Source organism: Zalophus californianus, chromosome 7, assembly GCF_009762305.2.
Source record: "Zalophus californianus isolate mZalCal1 chromosome 7, mZalCal1.pri.v2, whole genome shotgun sequence".
Classification (NCBI taxonomy): Eukaryota; Metazoa; Chordata; class Mammalia; order Carnivora; family Otariidae; genus Zalophus; species Zalophus californianus.
In genome coordinates this window covers 93,352,842-93,369,448 of record NC_045601.1, presented here as the reverse complement: position 1 = coordinate 93,369,448, position 16,607 = coordinate 93,352,842, and the positions used below count along the sequence as shown (strand labels likewise).

Genomic DNA, 16,607 nt, shown 5'->3' with positions numbered 1-16,607 from the left:
TGCCCTCAAATAGCCATTTGGAAGGACTCCTTAATTCCATGTTCTTGGAAGCATTTTCTGGATACTGACTTATTCTCTATTTTGCTTATTTATGGAACAGAATTTAAGAAAACAGTGACTATGGCTACCTACAGATATATTTGGTTTAATCTCTAGAGTGTTTAACTTTCAAAAATTAGTTGCCAATGTCTAAAAATCAGAGTATTGCTCTGAAAAACTGATGTGGCAAGTTATATTTTCCAAAAACATCCACAATACAATTTTCCATCCTTGAACCATGCCAGTTCCCCATGCCAGGGGTGAGGTCTAAGACCCTTTGTCTTGAATCTGGCTGGACTTATAACTTATAACTAACAGACTGAGGCTAAGTCATGAAAGGCAATGCAGCTTCTGTTTTGTTCTTTGGGGTACTCATATCTGGTGCTCTCAGCTGCCATGCTGTGACGAAGCCCAAGCAACATGGAGTTCTACATGAGCATCCCAAGCAGCAGCCCCAGTTTAGATATCAGCTGACATCCAGCATCAACTGCCAGGTAGATGAGAGAAGAATCTCCAGATGATTCCACACCCCAGCTATTGAGTTATCCTTACCTTTTGAGCCTTCTTGCTAAGGCTCCAGACATAGAGGAGAAGAAGCCAACCACCCCTGCTATGCTTTGTTAGAATTCCTGATACACAAAATCCTCAAGTATAAGAGAACATAATAAAATTTTTTTAAATTTTTAAAAAGATTTTGTTTTTATTTATTTGACAGAGAGAGAGACATTGAGGGAACACAAGCAGGGGGAGTGGGAGAGGGAAAGCAGGCCTCCCGCCAAGCAGGGAGCCCAGTGTGGGGCTCAATCCCAGGACCCTGGGACCATGACCAGAGCCAAAGGCAGATGCTTAATCACTGAGTCACCCAGGTGCCCCAAAGATGGTTATTTTATACCACTTGTTTTTGGGATGGTTTGTTATACAGCAATAATAACCGGAAAACAGGTTTTCTTCGGGGATAAAAGAAGATCTAGCTCCCCTGGGCCCTTTACTCTACATGAACTATATGGCCACAGTATCCTAAACTTGAAGTTGCTTTCAACAGAGCAAACGTTTTCCAGTTTGCTGCAGTCTCCACCACTCCTTATTGTTGCACCGTGACAATTATATACACTCATGAACATTTATGACCCCTAAATATGTTGATAACTATCTGTTATGTATGTTTTATCTTTTGGTGGAGTTAAGTATCTTTAACAACCACTGAAGCCAGAATTTCACCTTAGACTCTTTAAGTGGCCTTAATATTAGGCTTTTTGCAACACATCAGGTTCTTCAAGAGTCTAAGATGATCTAACAGTTCCCATTTCTGAAGCTCTGATTGCATATGGTTTGCCCAGTACTTTCCTGTTTCCTTTTGGGGGGTGTCTCCAGTTCTAAAGTAATCTGCTGAGAAGAAATGACTGATTACTGACATAACCGGATCTCAGTAAATGATTAAAGAGGTTTCAGTTACTAACTGGGACACTTCCTTAAGTTTTCTTGGGAGACTTGTCATTCAAATGACTAGGGAAAACCGTTTTCTAGCTTTTCTTATTGAAGTCTTATAAAAGGTATTTTACTGCATATTTTTAAATACGAATTGACTACTTGGGCAAGTAGTTTAGTTATCAAAATTAACCCTCAGTAATAAAAAATCAAATACAATAAATATATAATGAATAATTTGAGAAAACACATTGTTCCTTTCCTAAAATCAAAGCAAGTATCCTAGATGCCTAAAATAAGTATTCCAGATAAGGACAAAAAAAAAGTGTGTATCAAGAGCTGGAATCTCTCTTTGTTAAAGTAAGTCCAGACAATACCCAATCCACTGTTCATGTATGCAGAGGTCTGTTGATGGCATGAAAAATACAACTAACTTGTAGAATAACTGTGGAAAAAGATCTCAAATCCAATAACCTTCTGTAAATTCAATCTCATCATTGACTATAGTTTGAAACATAATAGAATTGAATTACAAAATGAGAGTGAGTCATTTTATACTGAATAGTACCACTTAAATGAATAGGACAAGCTGTTATATACTTAATATGATAACTTTTATTAAATTACTGGATAACTGCAATGACTTACACTTAAGTTTTCATTAGAAGGGTTTCTGTAGACTCTTAGTATCAAACACAAGGGCTTGCATTACATTTATAGCCTAAAAACAATAGTTAATAGGTAAATTGCATTTTTTTTCTTGCTTGAATTTGTCCTTTGGTCAGAACCTTTCAAAAAATATGCAAATAACTTACTACATTCTTATTATATTAAATGCATATTCTCTGTGGCTTGTTCAGATAATAACAGAAATCTGTTGACTCAATGAATTGATTTAGATTTCCAGATACTATTTATTAGTCTTTATGTCTAAGGCCTCTGGAGTTAGCTGATATGATTTTGAATCCAACATTTACAACTTGAATAAACTTGGGAAAATCACTTGACATTTTTAGGCTTTGGTTTTTTTCCCACCTCAAATGTTACTGCAAGTATTGAATGAGTCTTTTTTAGTTCATAGATGTTTTCTCATTAATAAAATACAAATCCATTTAAAGGCATTACTGTTTCCATGACAGTTCAATAAATTCATTATTTATATCTTCATGCAACTGACACTAATATATACAATTACTAGTTGTTGGGGTCTGATACAATGTTTGGATGTTGTGCTGCCTCTCTTCCATTTGCCTTCCCACTTCCCACTTCCATTTGCCTTCCCACTTTTCCCTCCAGCCTGCTCTGGGGATGTCCAACAGTGGTGCCATCTACTAGGATTCTTGGCCTCTGCCTCTTACTGGGTTCAGCCAATGGGAGCAAATGTGGGAAACTGGAAGGAGGGAGGAGAGTGAGGTCAGGGCATTAACTCCCTGAGCTCTCTCTTTGCAGAATGGCCATGGCTCCCATTCTGAATCAAAAGCCTCAGCTCCTATCAGGAGGCCTCTCCAAACCACTTTCTCTGTCTCCTTTCAATCCTAATTTTGGTGACAAACACCTTGCCCCAGGGATCCTAGTGCCAGGGCATTGCACTGTCCCTTATGGTTTCCCTGCACTCTGCCACTGAGGAGAGTTCCTGTATTAAATTCTCCTCAAATTATCCTAATTTAAGAGTGGCATTTTTTTCCTACTGCATAGACCCTGGCTGTACAGATATTCAAAAAGTGATCAACATTGGGAACCTATATATCAGAAAGAGATGTATATTCGCTCTCCTAGCTCATTCCTTTGTAATTTACAGAAAAGAAGATTCTTTTCCTAGCGAATTCCTTACCTGATTCATGATTTAAGGAAAGCAAAGTCTTCCATTTTTATATTTTGCCTATTATACCAATCTGCAGTTAAAGTTTTACACTGAAAAATTATAGTTTCTTAACATGTCACATCCAAATTAAATTGTCATTAGAATCGATCAAAATTGGTCTTTTGATTTTCATTTGCAATATTACTGTTTCAATCTAGGTATATGTCAGTAACTTTTTTTCTACATCTATGGCTTTAGTTTGGTATAGGTTCTTTTTTTTTTTTAAATGTGGCAATTTTTTTTTTAAGATTTTATTTATTTATTTGACAGAGAGAGACAGCGAGAGAGGGAACAGGGGGAGTGGGAGAGGGAGAAGCAGCCTTCCCGCGGAGCAGGGAGCCCGATGCGGGGCTCGATCCCAGGACCCTGGGATCATGACCTGAGCTGAAGGCAGACGCTTAACGACTGAGCCACCCAGGCGCCCCTAGTTTGGTATAGGTTCTTGCTGAAAATTTGGGCACTGGGAAAAGTCAATTTGTTGGTAAAACGATGTGACATATATAAATATGTAAAATATGTTTTCTTATTGAAGTCTTATAAAAGGTATTTTGTTGCATATTTTTAAATACGAATTGACTACTTAGGCAAGTAGTTTAGTTATCAAAATTAACCCTAATAAAAAATCAACAAATACACATGTAAAACATACGTGAATTTATATAATTTCAGAAGATTGATCTCTGAAAACGTTAATGACTTTGAGGAGTACATAAAAAATGGGGTATCAGAACATGGACAGAATTTAATATTTAGTCCAATTAAAGTTGTTAATAATAGGATGTAACTTGTCTTAAGCCAAAGACTTCAAATAATTGAGTTCCCCTGGAAACTGCAATACTAGTCCTGCAATTTAAAGCTTGCATAATAAGCTCATCAATCCATTTTTTTAAACTTTTTATCCTCATTGACACAGAGCAAGAGAAAAAGATGGTCTAAGACCCCTCATATCATCATCATCTTTACCAGTCCTTAATAATGTCATTATGTTGAGATGCCTCCTAAGGAATCTTTAGAGAAGTCCCTCTTCTGATCCATTTGAAAATTTCCAGAACTAACGACACCTTACAAGACAACTGGGGATTAATTAAAATTGTTATAGCTTCTGAACTCCAGGTGAACCTTTTTAGGGTTGTTACCTTGTGAACTTCTCTTAGACTCTTTATTGAAGATGATATAATTATTCCATTTAGGTACCTGCCAGATTCTACTTTATAATTTCCACAAATTCTGTCTTCACCTGTGCTGACTAACTAGTCATTTAAAGACCATTTTCTCTAAAGATTTTCATTTTTTATATCAGTTCTGCTAAGTCACACATATTTTAGTGTTGTACCTTCAGCTTCTAAATTGGAATTCCTTCCGATTTTGACCATGACAGTGCCAAAATATTATTCATATTTTTTGTAAATGATGGAGATGTTTTATGCTCATATATTTCTCTTTATTCCACTTTAGAAACTTTCTTCCATTTTCCTCCATATATCCAAATCATACTTTTAACCCAATTAAAGAGCCACCACTTGGGGAAAAAAAAAACAGTTCTAGACTGATTCTTATAAAAAATGAACTTTCTCTCACTTCTAACGTCTAATACTTGGTTACTCTATAGTTGTTTCACTTATATTTATTTAAATATATAACAGCTTGCAAATGACTCCTCAAACAAATTGTTAGGGGCAAATACTAAAATATATTTTAAAATTTTTTAAATAAGTATTGTCACTGTATGTGGTGAGTATACTCTCTGACATGTATAAGCATTTAATAAGTGCTTATTTAACTTAACTGCTAATATTACCTTCTGCTGGCATAGTTGGATCAATAGAAATAATCTAAATACAGGGATTTAATACATATGTCATGAATTTTCTCAGTATTTATCTACTTCTATGACAAATTGGTACTATATTTAAAAATTCTTCCTCACAATTTTCTGAAATAATATTGTTAATTTCATTCATTCATTAATGCATTCATTTCTCTTTTGTTCATTTATTCAACAAATCTTTACTAAGAACCTCTAGTGTGCCAGAAATTCTGAGTATTGAGGCCATGTTTTGACCAAAATAGATATTTTATAATTATTGCAATAGAGAATATTAATATCATTTTTTTGAGAATATTAGTATCATTTTAATTAATTTCATTACCTGATTTCTTTACTCTGGTTTAGCACTAAGATAGCTCAGAAACGTATAAATATTTTGTCAACAAATATAATAAATAGAATTCTGCATATTGTATTCTCCTTGAGGGAAGAGATGCTCTTACTTGATATCTTCACAGTGTAGGTACACATTAAGTCTGACTTTCATGTATTCAACAATCATCTATTCAATACATATCCTATAAAAGACTCAACACTAGCTACTGTGAGGGACATGAGGGTATCAGACAAGGATTCTAGGAAAGTAAGAGTGATAAGTAACATGTACACAATTGATCCCACTGTAGGACAGAGAGAGAAAGAGCCATAGAGAAATAAAGATATGGTGCTATTGAAATTTAGAGCAAAAACAGGTTATTCCCAAATAAAGGATTATGGAAAAACTTTTTGTAAGAGTTGGCTTTGAGCTGGGCCTAGGAGAATGGGATGAATTTAGCCATGGAAAATGGAATAGTTAGGAAAGGAAAAAGAGAAGGTAGGAGAAGAGCATAGAAAGTATCTTTTTACATATAAATTATGCTTCATTAAAACAAGACAATTTTTTCTGAAATTATTCTATTATTTTTTACGCATAATTATGTTCAATTATTCTAATATTCACTTCGGAAATATTCAAAAATAAATTATCCTAATCTCCCATTTTTTTTCTTCTTCCTTGTCTCTTAGGGTTAGCTAAGACCATTTAAGTCTTACCAGAAGAAAGATGCAAAAAGTCCCTCACTTTCAGAAAACTATTTCAAAATATCAGCTGAATGTAGATCTCTATAAAGCTAAATCAAGAAATTGTTTTACTCTATTCTAGTTGTGTTTTTAGTGTGTGGTAATCTTTTTTTTCTACCAAATAATTTCTGAAACAAGCTAAAGTACTTTATTTTCACCATTTTTATGCATTAATATATAATGATGAACTTACAATTTGAAAATATTAGCAGATATTTTAAATATGTAGCCAATTTGCATACAATATTCAGTGTCTGTGATGATGCAAAACTTTCCCCCATCCTAAATAATTGTGCTGTTTCAGTATGTAACTGGGACTACTAAGATATCACCCACAGTATACACTGTTAGCTCATGATGGCTTTTCTATTTAACATAGTACAAATTCACCACTTACTCAAAGTTGAAAATGGTCATTTTCCTAATGATATGTTATGCTTAGCTTTGGAGATATTAGTTCACACCCATCTTTTTCCTAATTGCCTACAGTATTCTAAGTAGAATTGCCCTTCACTCCTTTCACTAGGCTGTCCTTCTGGTCATGCAAAATGCACACTTATGCATTATATGCAAATTTCCTCCACTCTATAATGAGCTTAAAGTTGTTTCTTTCTTTGTCACCTCCCCTCCTCCAGATATTACTTAATGAAGCATCTAGATCTCTTTGGGTCCCAATAAAGTTGGTCAATAAATGGTTAATGCAGTAATGATTTTGTGACAATTAGTTCTATTGGTTTTTGTCAGTCACATATAGGGGAGAATCATTTAACTATCCTATGACTCCTCCTACTTTCCCATGAAAATTGTAACTTTTTTTCAGAAAAAATATTTGGGAGATAGATTTTTCAAGAATGCATTTGGTTAATGATAATTTTATTCATAATTGCAAAAAAAAAAGGAACAATCTATTTGTCTTTCAACTGGTGAATGAAGTAACTGTGGTACATCCTTACAATGAAACACTACATAGTAATAAAAAGGAAGAAAACACTGATACACATAACAACACGAATGAATAAATATCAAATACATCATTATATGTATAGAAGCCAGATGAAAAGGTGGCATATTGTATCTGTTCTACTTATATGACATTCTAAAAAAGTCAAAATTGTAATGGCAAAAAACTGGTTGTGGTTTCCAAGGCCTGGGAGGGAGAAAAGTTGTTTCTATAGGGCGATAAGGAAACATTTCAGGTTGACTAAATTGCCCTAAAACTTAATTTTGATGGTGGTCGCATGATAGTTTGCATTTGTCAAACTCATTAAAAACTCTGTACACTAAATGGGCAAAATTTACTATACGTAAACACTACCTCAAAAAATTTGACTTTAAAAAGTAAAAATTCATTGATATCTCAAAATCTGATCAATCTGAAAAGATACAGTCAACAATCATTTAGAGATCCATCAAGAAAGGAAAGGAATTATTCGTTCCATAGGATGTTTTACAAATTTTCCTTTTCAGAAGGAACACCAATAACATTCATATATCTTTTGTTTTATAACTAAAAATTACATTTTAGGGGAAAAAGCTTCATTGAACAAGTGCCTTGTTTTTCATTGCTGTGTTAATTATGAATTTATTAAAATAATCTCCAAAAGTAACAGTATTTTGTTAAATACAAGCTTACTTAATGAGTATATTAGTTATGATAATCATCTAGTCTTAAAATAACACACTGCTATCATTAACAATTGCAAGATTATTATCTTTTACTTCTCAGTCTAGTAAACAACTTAATAATTCAGAAAGACAATGGAGAAAAACCACTGCTAGAAACTCTCACATAATAGAACTGGAACTCATATACAAGAGACAAAATAGCAGGATTAGAAATAATCCTGAGAAGGATGCTTTAGACAGCAAATGCCTTACCTTTGCGTTTGGGTGGCATAGCTGTTATCGTAAGTCTCATAGGTCTGGTCATCATATTCACCCCCGTAGCCATCATCATACCCCTGAGGCAGAAAATGGTAGAAAGACCTATTAGCAATCAACTTGATTAACTTAGATCTGGTTTGGCTTAATAAGATTTTATGTGATGTGACCTTAATTTAGTTTTTACGTTTGGTTAGTTACTCTGCATCAGATTTTACTAGACTAATAATTTCTTCATAACCTTGACTAATATTTCATGGACCAGATATTAATGTTTAATAATTAAGCTTCAGCATATCATTAAAGTAGCAATACCTACTCTACAATTTATCTAGAATTTTGATCAATACTAATGAAAACTATAAGAAGTTAAAAATAAATTTTCTTTTGAAAATATTATGGTTAGATAGTGTGCTAACATCATGGTGGTGTTAACATATTGGTTACAGCCCCACTAGGTTTTTTTTTCCCCTGATAATAATCATAATTATGATTGAAACTATAAAATTCAGGATCCTTAAATTGTGGTCAACTTCCAATAAAAAACATATAGTCATCATTGCAAAACAAACAAAAAAGAACGGAGAAAAAAGAAAAAGGGAAAGAAGAAAGAAAAGGAGGGAAGGAAGGAAGGGAAGTTGAGAAGGGATGGAAAGAAGAGCTGGAGGGAAGGATTGGGGGAGCATAGGAGGCAGGAAAGAAGGGAAGAGAAAAAAAGAAAGAAACTACATAAAGAGCCTTTATTTTGTTGTGCATTCTACAGTTTTTAAATCTCATAAATAAAATGTTGGTGGTGAGTTTGATTACCTGACTAAATTAACGCTACCAACGCTAATGCAGATTTGTCATTGCAGACTGTGAAAGCAAGCGAGCAGCTGTACAATCCAGTTATCAATCACTGTGTGAGAGATTTACCTTTATTTCCCTTTGTGGTCACTGACTCTACTCTAAACCCTAGCCATCCACCTCAACTACTCCCTACTTCTGAAAAAAACCTTTAGTTTTTCTGCCTCTGGGCCTTTGCTGGTGTGTCTCTCTCCCTGGGATGCACTTCCATCCCATCCCACCAATTCATAACTTCATTTCAGTCTGGAGGCTTATAAATCTATTGTGTTCAAAAATTTAAACAAAAAATATGTAGATATAAAAGTTTCCACATCAGTCTTGACTAAGATCTTTGAGCCCATTTAATCTGAAAACTAGTATTTTTCATCAACCTAAGAACGTTTTTAAAATATTATTCATGACTTCTCCATCTGGTTTATCGTTTATATAATGCTATTATTTATATATGAGGTTTACTGAGTCTGACTTTAATTTCTTCTATTCTTCCACTTATGGTTTTCACTTCATCATATTTTTGCTCTGCACTATGGGATCGTTTCTCCATTTGATCTTTGACTATTCTAATTCAATTCCTATTAAGTTAAAAAATTAAATATTCTAAAGTTAACTTCAACATATAAGATTATTTTAAAATAGTACTAAAGGATTTATGCACAAAAACCAGCACTTCCTTTCCTTGTCTCTCTCTAACCCTCAGTTCTCTTTAAGCCTTTTCATCTATTATTCTAGTATTAATTTTTATGTTATTAAGTAATATGATTAAATTAATGTTGCTGATTTATGAACTTTAATTATTTTCTATTGACTAGCCATTCAGGTTATTAAGGATTTAGTTTTGTTATAGACTCTTCCCTACATTTCCCCCTACACTTTAAATATAGTTTTATCATTACTTTTGTTAAGTAGTCAGTATCTACACTATAATTCAATAATAAATACTATTTACTAAAGATCCAAATAGATTAATACAATTCTTTTTTTATTCTCATATACTTTTTTTCTTCTAAAGTTAATAATTGCTCATTCATTTTATTATTTTCTTGGTTGCCTATATATTTTGAATTATTTGTTTATAACTATCCCCGTGTTGGGCTCCACGCTGGGTGTGGAGCCTACTTAGGATTCTCTCTCTCTCTACCCCTCCCCATCCCCCCTTTACTCGTGCACTCTGTCTCAAAAAAGTATAGTTAACATATAATGCAATATTAATTTCAGGTGTACAATATAGTGTATCAACATTTCCATACAACACCCAGTTGCAAGTGCACTCCTTAATCCCCATCACCTGTTTTACCCATCCCCCCACACACCTGCTGCTCTGGTAGCTATCACTTTGTTCTCTGTAGTTAACACTGTGTTTCTTCATTTGCCTCCCTCTCTTTTTTTTCCCCTTTGTTTATTTTGTTTCTTAAATTCCACATGAGCGAAATCATATGGTATTTTTCTTTCTCTGACTTACTTCATTTAGCATAATACTTTCTAGCTCCATCCGTGTCATTGAAAATGGCAGGATTTCATTCATTTTTATGGCTGAGTATATTCATATATATATATGTGTATATATATACACATGTATATATATACACACACACACACACATACATATATGTATATATACATATACACATACACACACCACCTCTTTATCTATTCATCAGTCAGTGGGTACTTGGCTGTTTCCACAATTTGGCTATTGTAGATAATGGTGCTATAAACATCGGGATGTATGTATCCCTTTGAATTAGTATTTTTGTATTCTTTGTGTAAATACCTAGTAGTGCGATTGATGGATTATATAGTGTAGTTCTATTTTTAACTTTTTGAGGAACCTCCATACTGTTTCCCAGAGTGGCTGCACCAGTTTGCATTTCCACCAACAGTGCAAGGGGCTTCCCCTTTCTCCACATCCTCGCCAACCCCTATTGTTTCCTGTGTTGTTAATTTTAGCCATTCTGACAGGCATAAGGTAATATCTCATTGTGGTTTTGATTTGTATTTCCCTGATGATGCGTGATGTTGAGCATTTTTTTATGTGTCTGTTAGCCATCTGGATGTCTTCTTTGGAAAAATGTCTATTCATGTCTTCTGCCCATTTTTAAACTGGATTATTTGTTTTTTAGGTGTTGAGTTTTATAAATTCCTTATATATTTTGGATATTAACCCTTTATTGAATATGAAATTTGCAAATATCTTCTCCCATTCTGTAGGTTGCCTTTTAGTTTTGTTAAGTGTTTTCTTCACTGTGTAAAAGCTTTTTATTTTGATGTAGTCCCAATAGATTATTTTTGCTTTTGTTGCTATGGCCAGTGTCAAAGAGGTTACTGCCGTGTTCTCCTCTAGGATTTTAACTAAATTTCCTTATGTCTCACATTTAGATCTTTCATCCATTTTGAATTTATGTTTGGGTATGGTGTAAGAAAGTGGTCTGGTTTCATTCTTTTACATGTTGCTGTTCAGTTTTCCCAACACCATGTGTTGAAGAGACTGTCTTTTTCCCATTGGATATTCTTTTCCTGCTTTGTCAAAGATTAATTGAACATATGCTTGTGGGTTAATTTCTGGGTTTTTTTATTCTGTTGTCTTGATCTATGTGTCTGTGTCTATTTTTGTACCAGTGCCATACTATTTTGATCACTACAACCTTGTAATATAACTTGAAGTCCAGAACTGTGATGCCTCCAGCCTTGCTTTTCTTTTTCAAGATTGCTTTGGCTATTTGTGGTCTTTTATGGTTCCATAAAATTTTAGGATTGTTTGTTCTAGCACTGCGAAAAATGCTATAAAGTCGCAGGATAGAAGATCAATGTACAGAAATCTATTGCATTTCTATATACCAATAATGAAGCAGCAGAAAGAGAAATTAAGGAATCAATCCCATTTACAATTACACCAAAAACAATAAGATACCTATGAATAAACCTAACCAAAGAGGTGAAAGACCTGTATTCTGAAAACTATAAAACACTGATGAAAGAAATTGAAGAGGACATAAAGAAATGGAAAGACATTCCATGCTTATGGATTGAAAGAACAAATAATGAGTAAGTCAGAGGGGGAGACGAACCAGGTGAGATGATGGACTCTGAAAAACAAACTGAGGTTTCTAGAGGGGAGGAGGGTACGGGGATGGGTTAGCCTGGTGATGGGTATTAAAGAGGGCACATTCTGCGTGGAGCACTGGGTGTTATGAACAAACAATGAATCATGGAACACTACACCAAAACAAATGATGTAATATATGGTGATTAACATAACAATAAAAAATTAAAATAAAAAAAACAAATAATGTTAAAATGTCTATATTACCCAAAGCAATCTACACATTTAATGCAATCCCTATCAAGATCCTCCAGGCTTTTATTGCTTTCCGTAACTCTGCCTTTTTGAGTAGTCTAGATCAATTGTTTTCTAGATTGTCCCATATCCTGAATTTGTTTGATTATTCTCATAATTACATTTTGCTTCAATATTTTTGAAAGGATACTGCATCTGTGATATTGTGTTGAACATTTATCTGATTGCAAATTTTTAAATTCTAATCCCACACTGGATTGATTGAGTGTAGAAGATTAGGCTGAAAAATGATTTTCAATCAGAACTTTTGAGAGCTTTGAGTCAGTGTTTTCATCACTACATATTGGTGCTGAGAATTCCTGCTACTTGTATGTGACCTAGTTTTATTTTATTTCATTTCACTTTTTTCTTTCCTTTCAGGATGCTTTTACAAACTTTACATCTGGTGCTCTGAAATTTTATAATGCTGTGCCTTTGTGTGTGGTGTGTCTCTTTTCATTCAGTATGCTGGGTAGTCAGGGAGCTCTTTTAATTGTGGGAGCTTGTGTTCTCCAGTTCTGGCAAATGTCATTGTACTTTTCTTCTCTCTTTCTAGTACTCTTACTAGTGAGATATTGGATCTTCTTTGTTGCTGCATTAATTTTATCTTTGTGTCTAATGTGATATCTCTTATTCTTTTTGTTTTACTTAATGGGGGAATTCTAAAAAAAATCAATCTTGCAACCATCCTGTAAGATGTATAACTTTATTTACACACCTATACCCCCTCCAACACACACATGAACAGCTATTAGAGTGTGCACAGGAGGCTCTTGTGTTCTCAGGTGAAATTTAGGCATCCTGATTCTCAACTCAAGGCTTCACCTCCCCTCTGGTGGAACAACAGTTAACATCATAGCTGGAATTTCCCATAGCTGAACAGGCCAGGCTCTCTATCTTGGAGATCACTGGGTCAGTAACTAGGGCATTAATTGTATTTGCCACAGGTATCTCAGGGGCTGCCCACATCTTTTCTAGCATCCATGCTATTGTTCTCCACCAAAATTCTAAAAATATGGCTTCATTAACCCTCAGTTGTTACTCTAGACTCAAGAGCTCTAGCTTCTAACAGGAAGCAAGCAAGTTTTGTTTTGTTTTGTTTTGTTTTTGTGTTTGTGTCCCCACACGAGAAGAGCCAAGGAGGGGGGCAGGTACATATTTTCATAGCCTTCAACCCCCTAAATTTCCTATGTTTTCCCTGTTTCTATCTGTTGAAATGCTACTGATATCTAAAGGTTATTTTATATTATACAATCTTCAGGAAAATTTTCCTGCTTCTTTCAAGCTTATGGTAACCCCTTGTCCTCTGAATTCTAACAGCCTGTGGTTTTTATCTCACCAGTACTTAGAACAGTACTGAACATGTACTGTATTTTTTTATAATTTTCTCTCTTTTTAGAATTGAAGCTCCTGAAAAGCATGGACTATATCATAGTTAATCACCTTGTTTTGATGCCTTATGGTGTTTAGCATAATTTATTCCATAGAATATTTTCTCAATAAATATGTATTGAATTGTTAAGTTAGCACAAAGGAGAGTATTCTCATCTAGAGTAGATATGGATTGACTCAAATCAATCACCACTAAAAGAGAAATATTTCAAATGATGATTATACAGTAGTATTATCTCTACGAAGAATAGCTTTACCATTTAGCTTGTGGAGGACTATTACATTTTCCCTCCTCACACGTTCACTTTTTTTTAAAAGTCTTATACCGAAAATCCATAGAACATATAGAACTCTTTCCTGGCAACGCACAATTTCATAAAGTATATTGGGCAGTGGTTCCCAAATAATTGTCCTTACTATAGAAGGGAAAGTAAATGTGGAGACTTATACATAATTTATTTTTGTTTTCTAACATTTGATATAAGTTTATATAGTTTTCTTAGGACAAGTAAAATTATGAATCATGATGGTAATGTTCTAAGATAAATCAGTAAAATAGACATGCTCCCTAAAAAGCCAGTCAGTATCTGCAAGAGATTCAACTAAAATATGAATATTCAATAAGAAATCAAAACATTTTTCCCATTTTTGCTCCAGTGTTTCTGCTGTTTCCTTTGAAGAAATTGCTTTTTTAAAAAAGATTTTATTTATCTATTTAACAGAGAGGGACACAGCAAGAGAGGGAACACAAGCAGGGGGAGTGGGAGAGGGAGAAGCTGGCTTCCCGCCGAGCAGGGAGCATGATGCGGGGCTCGATCCCAGGACCCTGGGATCATGACCTGAGCCGAAGGCAGACACTTAAGGACTGAGCCACCCAGGCGCCTCTACTTTTTTTTTTTAAAGTAATTTCTGTGCCCAAGGTGGGGCTTGAACTTACCACACTGAGATCAAGAGTCACATGCTCTTCTGACTGAGCCAGCCAGGTGCCCCTGAAGAAATTACTATCTTATGTCTCAGCCTACTCACACATTTGTACGAAAAATTATGACTTTTTTGACGATAGATTTTCTTTATTAATGACCCCAGCTGTATTTCTTAGATACAGGGGTTTTGAACTCAAATATTTAGAAGAAAACAAGTTAAGATTGCTTGATCCTGCAACTCATTACGAGCAACATACCACAAGGTGCAACAGCTTGGCAAAGGGGGAAGAAGGCAAGGGGAGTGAGGGACGGAAGATAAAAAAAAGGAATCAAGTTGATCAAGTGGGATTCTTTTTTTTTTCTTTTTTTAATTCTTAAGAAGTATGAAGTCCTTGCCAGCACAGCTCATTTCTGCAGATTATTTCCAAACATGTACAAAATGGAACCAAAACCGAGAACCCATTAAGAACCTGAAGCCGCGCAACATGAAAAGCTACGATTACCCAGTAGCCTTCCATTGCCAGCAGCTTCCTCCTCTTGTCCCCGAGAACTAGTGGTACGGAAATGGTCTCCTCTGGGATTGTTTTCATTTCTTTTTTCTCGACTTCTGGGCATGTGCGGTTCAGCACCTTGAGGAAGTCACTGTTTTTGCCAGCATCGTGTGTGAATCTAGCCCTAGAGCACTTGATGTGGTAGTGCAGATGGTCCCAGAATGTGTGGATCGGTGATGATGTTGTCTCAAGCACTGGCATTGGTGTGGTGAGGGAACAGCACGAAGGTCATGGAGCCAGTGTTGTCACCCATCGCAGCATCCGTGTCTTTCAGCTCCAGAGGAGGTTCCCAGTGGCTAAAGAGGACCTGTGGGGCTGTGTAGCTGGCTCTGTGTCCTTTGAACTCCTGCATGAACACTTTTCCAATGACCACAAAGTCGTCATCCTTAAACACTGTGCTGAAGATTACTGTGGCTCTGTCCTTTTTAGACTCAACATACGTGGTCTCCTCATCCCTCTAATGGATAACTGCCTCATTTTCTCCTTCCTTGCCCTCTTCTTGGAATTGAAAGTATTTTTCAAAGACAGAAGCAAAACAATTTAGTGTCAATATGCCAGCCTGATGCACAATGGAATCCTTGGATGCCGGCAGATTTTCAAGGTCACAGAGTAAAGAGACGCTGTATCCTGATTGGGGATTTACCAAGAAACTCCTATACACCCTCTTTAATAACTAATCAGGCACCATGTGCCTGAAGTTCTTTGTAGAATTTCAAGGAAGTACTCACCATCATTTTTGTTTTGTCTCCACTGGGATCTGAAATATGATAGAGGACTCCATCGAAATCTGCAAATGTTACTTCTACTGCTTCTTGTTTGTTACCAGTGGCCACGTTTTTGAACTTGAGTGCAAGTGTCTCCTCGATGATGCCGTTGTTCACCTCCAGCAGGATTATGGCAGCGCCTGGCCCTCAAGCCCGAACCCAGCCTGCCCAGCCACGGCTCATGGTCCAAGACTATTTTAGATGCTAATTAAATTATCAGGGTCTCAGAGTAGAATTTTCTATATCTGATGTCCCAGTGAAAGGGAAAAACGACTTCTGCAATTAAAAGTTTTAATGTTATTTCTTTCCAGCTGAAACAGATGATTTGGCATCTCTCACAAAAAAACAAAATGCCCAAGGAAAAAAGATTCATTGTTTTCTGGAACATGGTCATGAAGAACATCACTTCTATCTTGAATTCCTTCATATCTGTGAAGTTATAAATTCTTTAGTTTTCTCTTTTTTGAACCAAATTAAAGATCCTTACAAGATCCTTAAGAAATGCAATCTTGGCTATTTTCCAGATCTTCATCAAGTCCTCTACAGTTTGCTTAAGTCACAATGTGAAGTGTAGCCTGTTGTGAAGGCTACCGTGTGAAAGAAGAGGAGGATTTCTTTGTAGTTCCCCATGAATTATACATCACTTTATACATACACTTTATACTGGGAAAGGCAGCATACAGGGTAGATGTGTATTACTATAA

The 16,607-nt window shown here is 35.3% G+C and overlaps 1 protein-coding gene and 1 pseudogene across 3 annotated transcripts in view; both read right to left on the bottom strand.

Moving 5' to 3' along the window:
* KHDRBS2 (KH RNA binding domain containing, signal transduction associated 2) overlaps nucleotides 1–16,607 on the bottom strand; it is a 600,281-nt gene that overhangs the window by 65,216 nt on the left and 518,458 nt on the right. For all 3 annotated transcript variants that reach the window (XM_027602665.2, XM_027602667.2, XM_027602666.2), the window contains exon 7: nucleotides 8,091–8,173. In XM_027602665.2, the coding sequence (XP_027458466.1) occupies nucleotides 8,091–8,173 (83 nt within the window). The remainder of the gene's footprint in view (nucleotides 1–8,090; nucleotides 8,174–16,607) is intronic.
* LOC113926773 overlaps nucleotides 14,963–16,607 on the bottom strand; it is a 150,844-nt pseudogene continuing 149,199 nt past the window's right edge.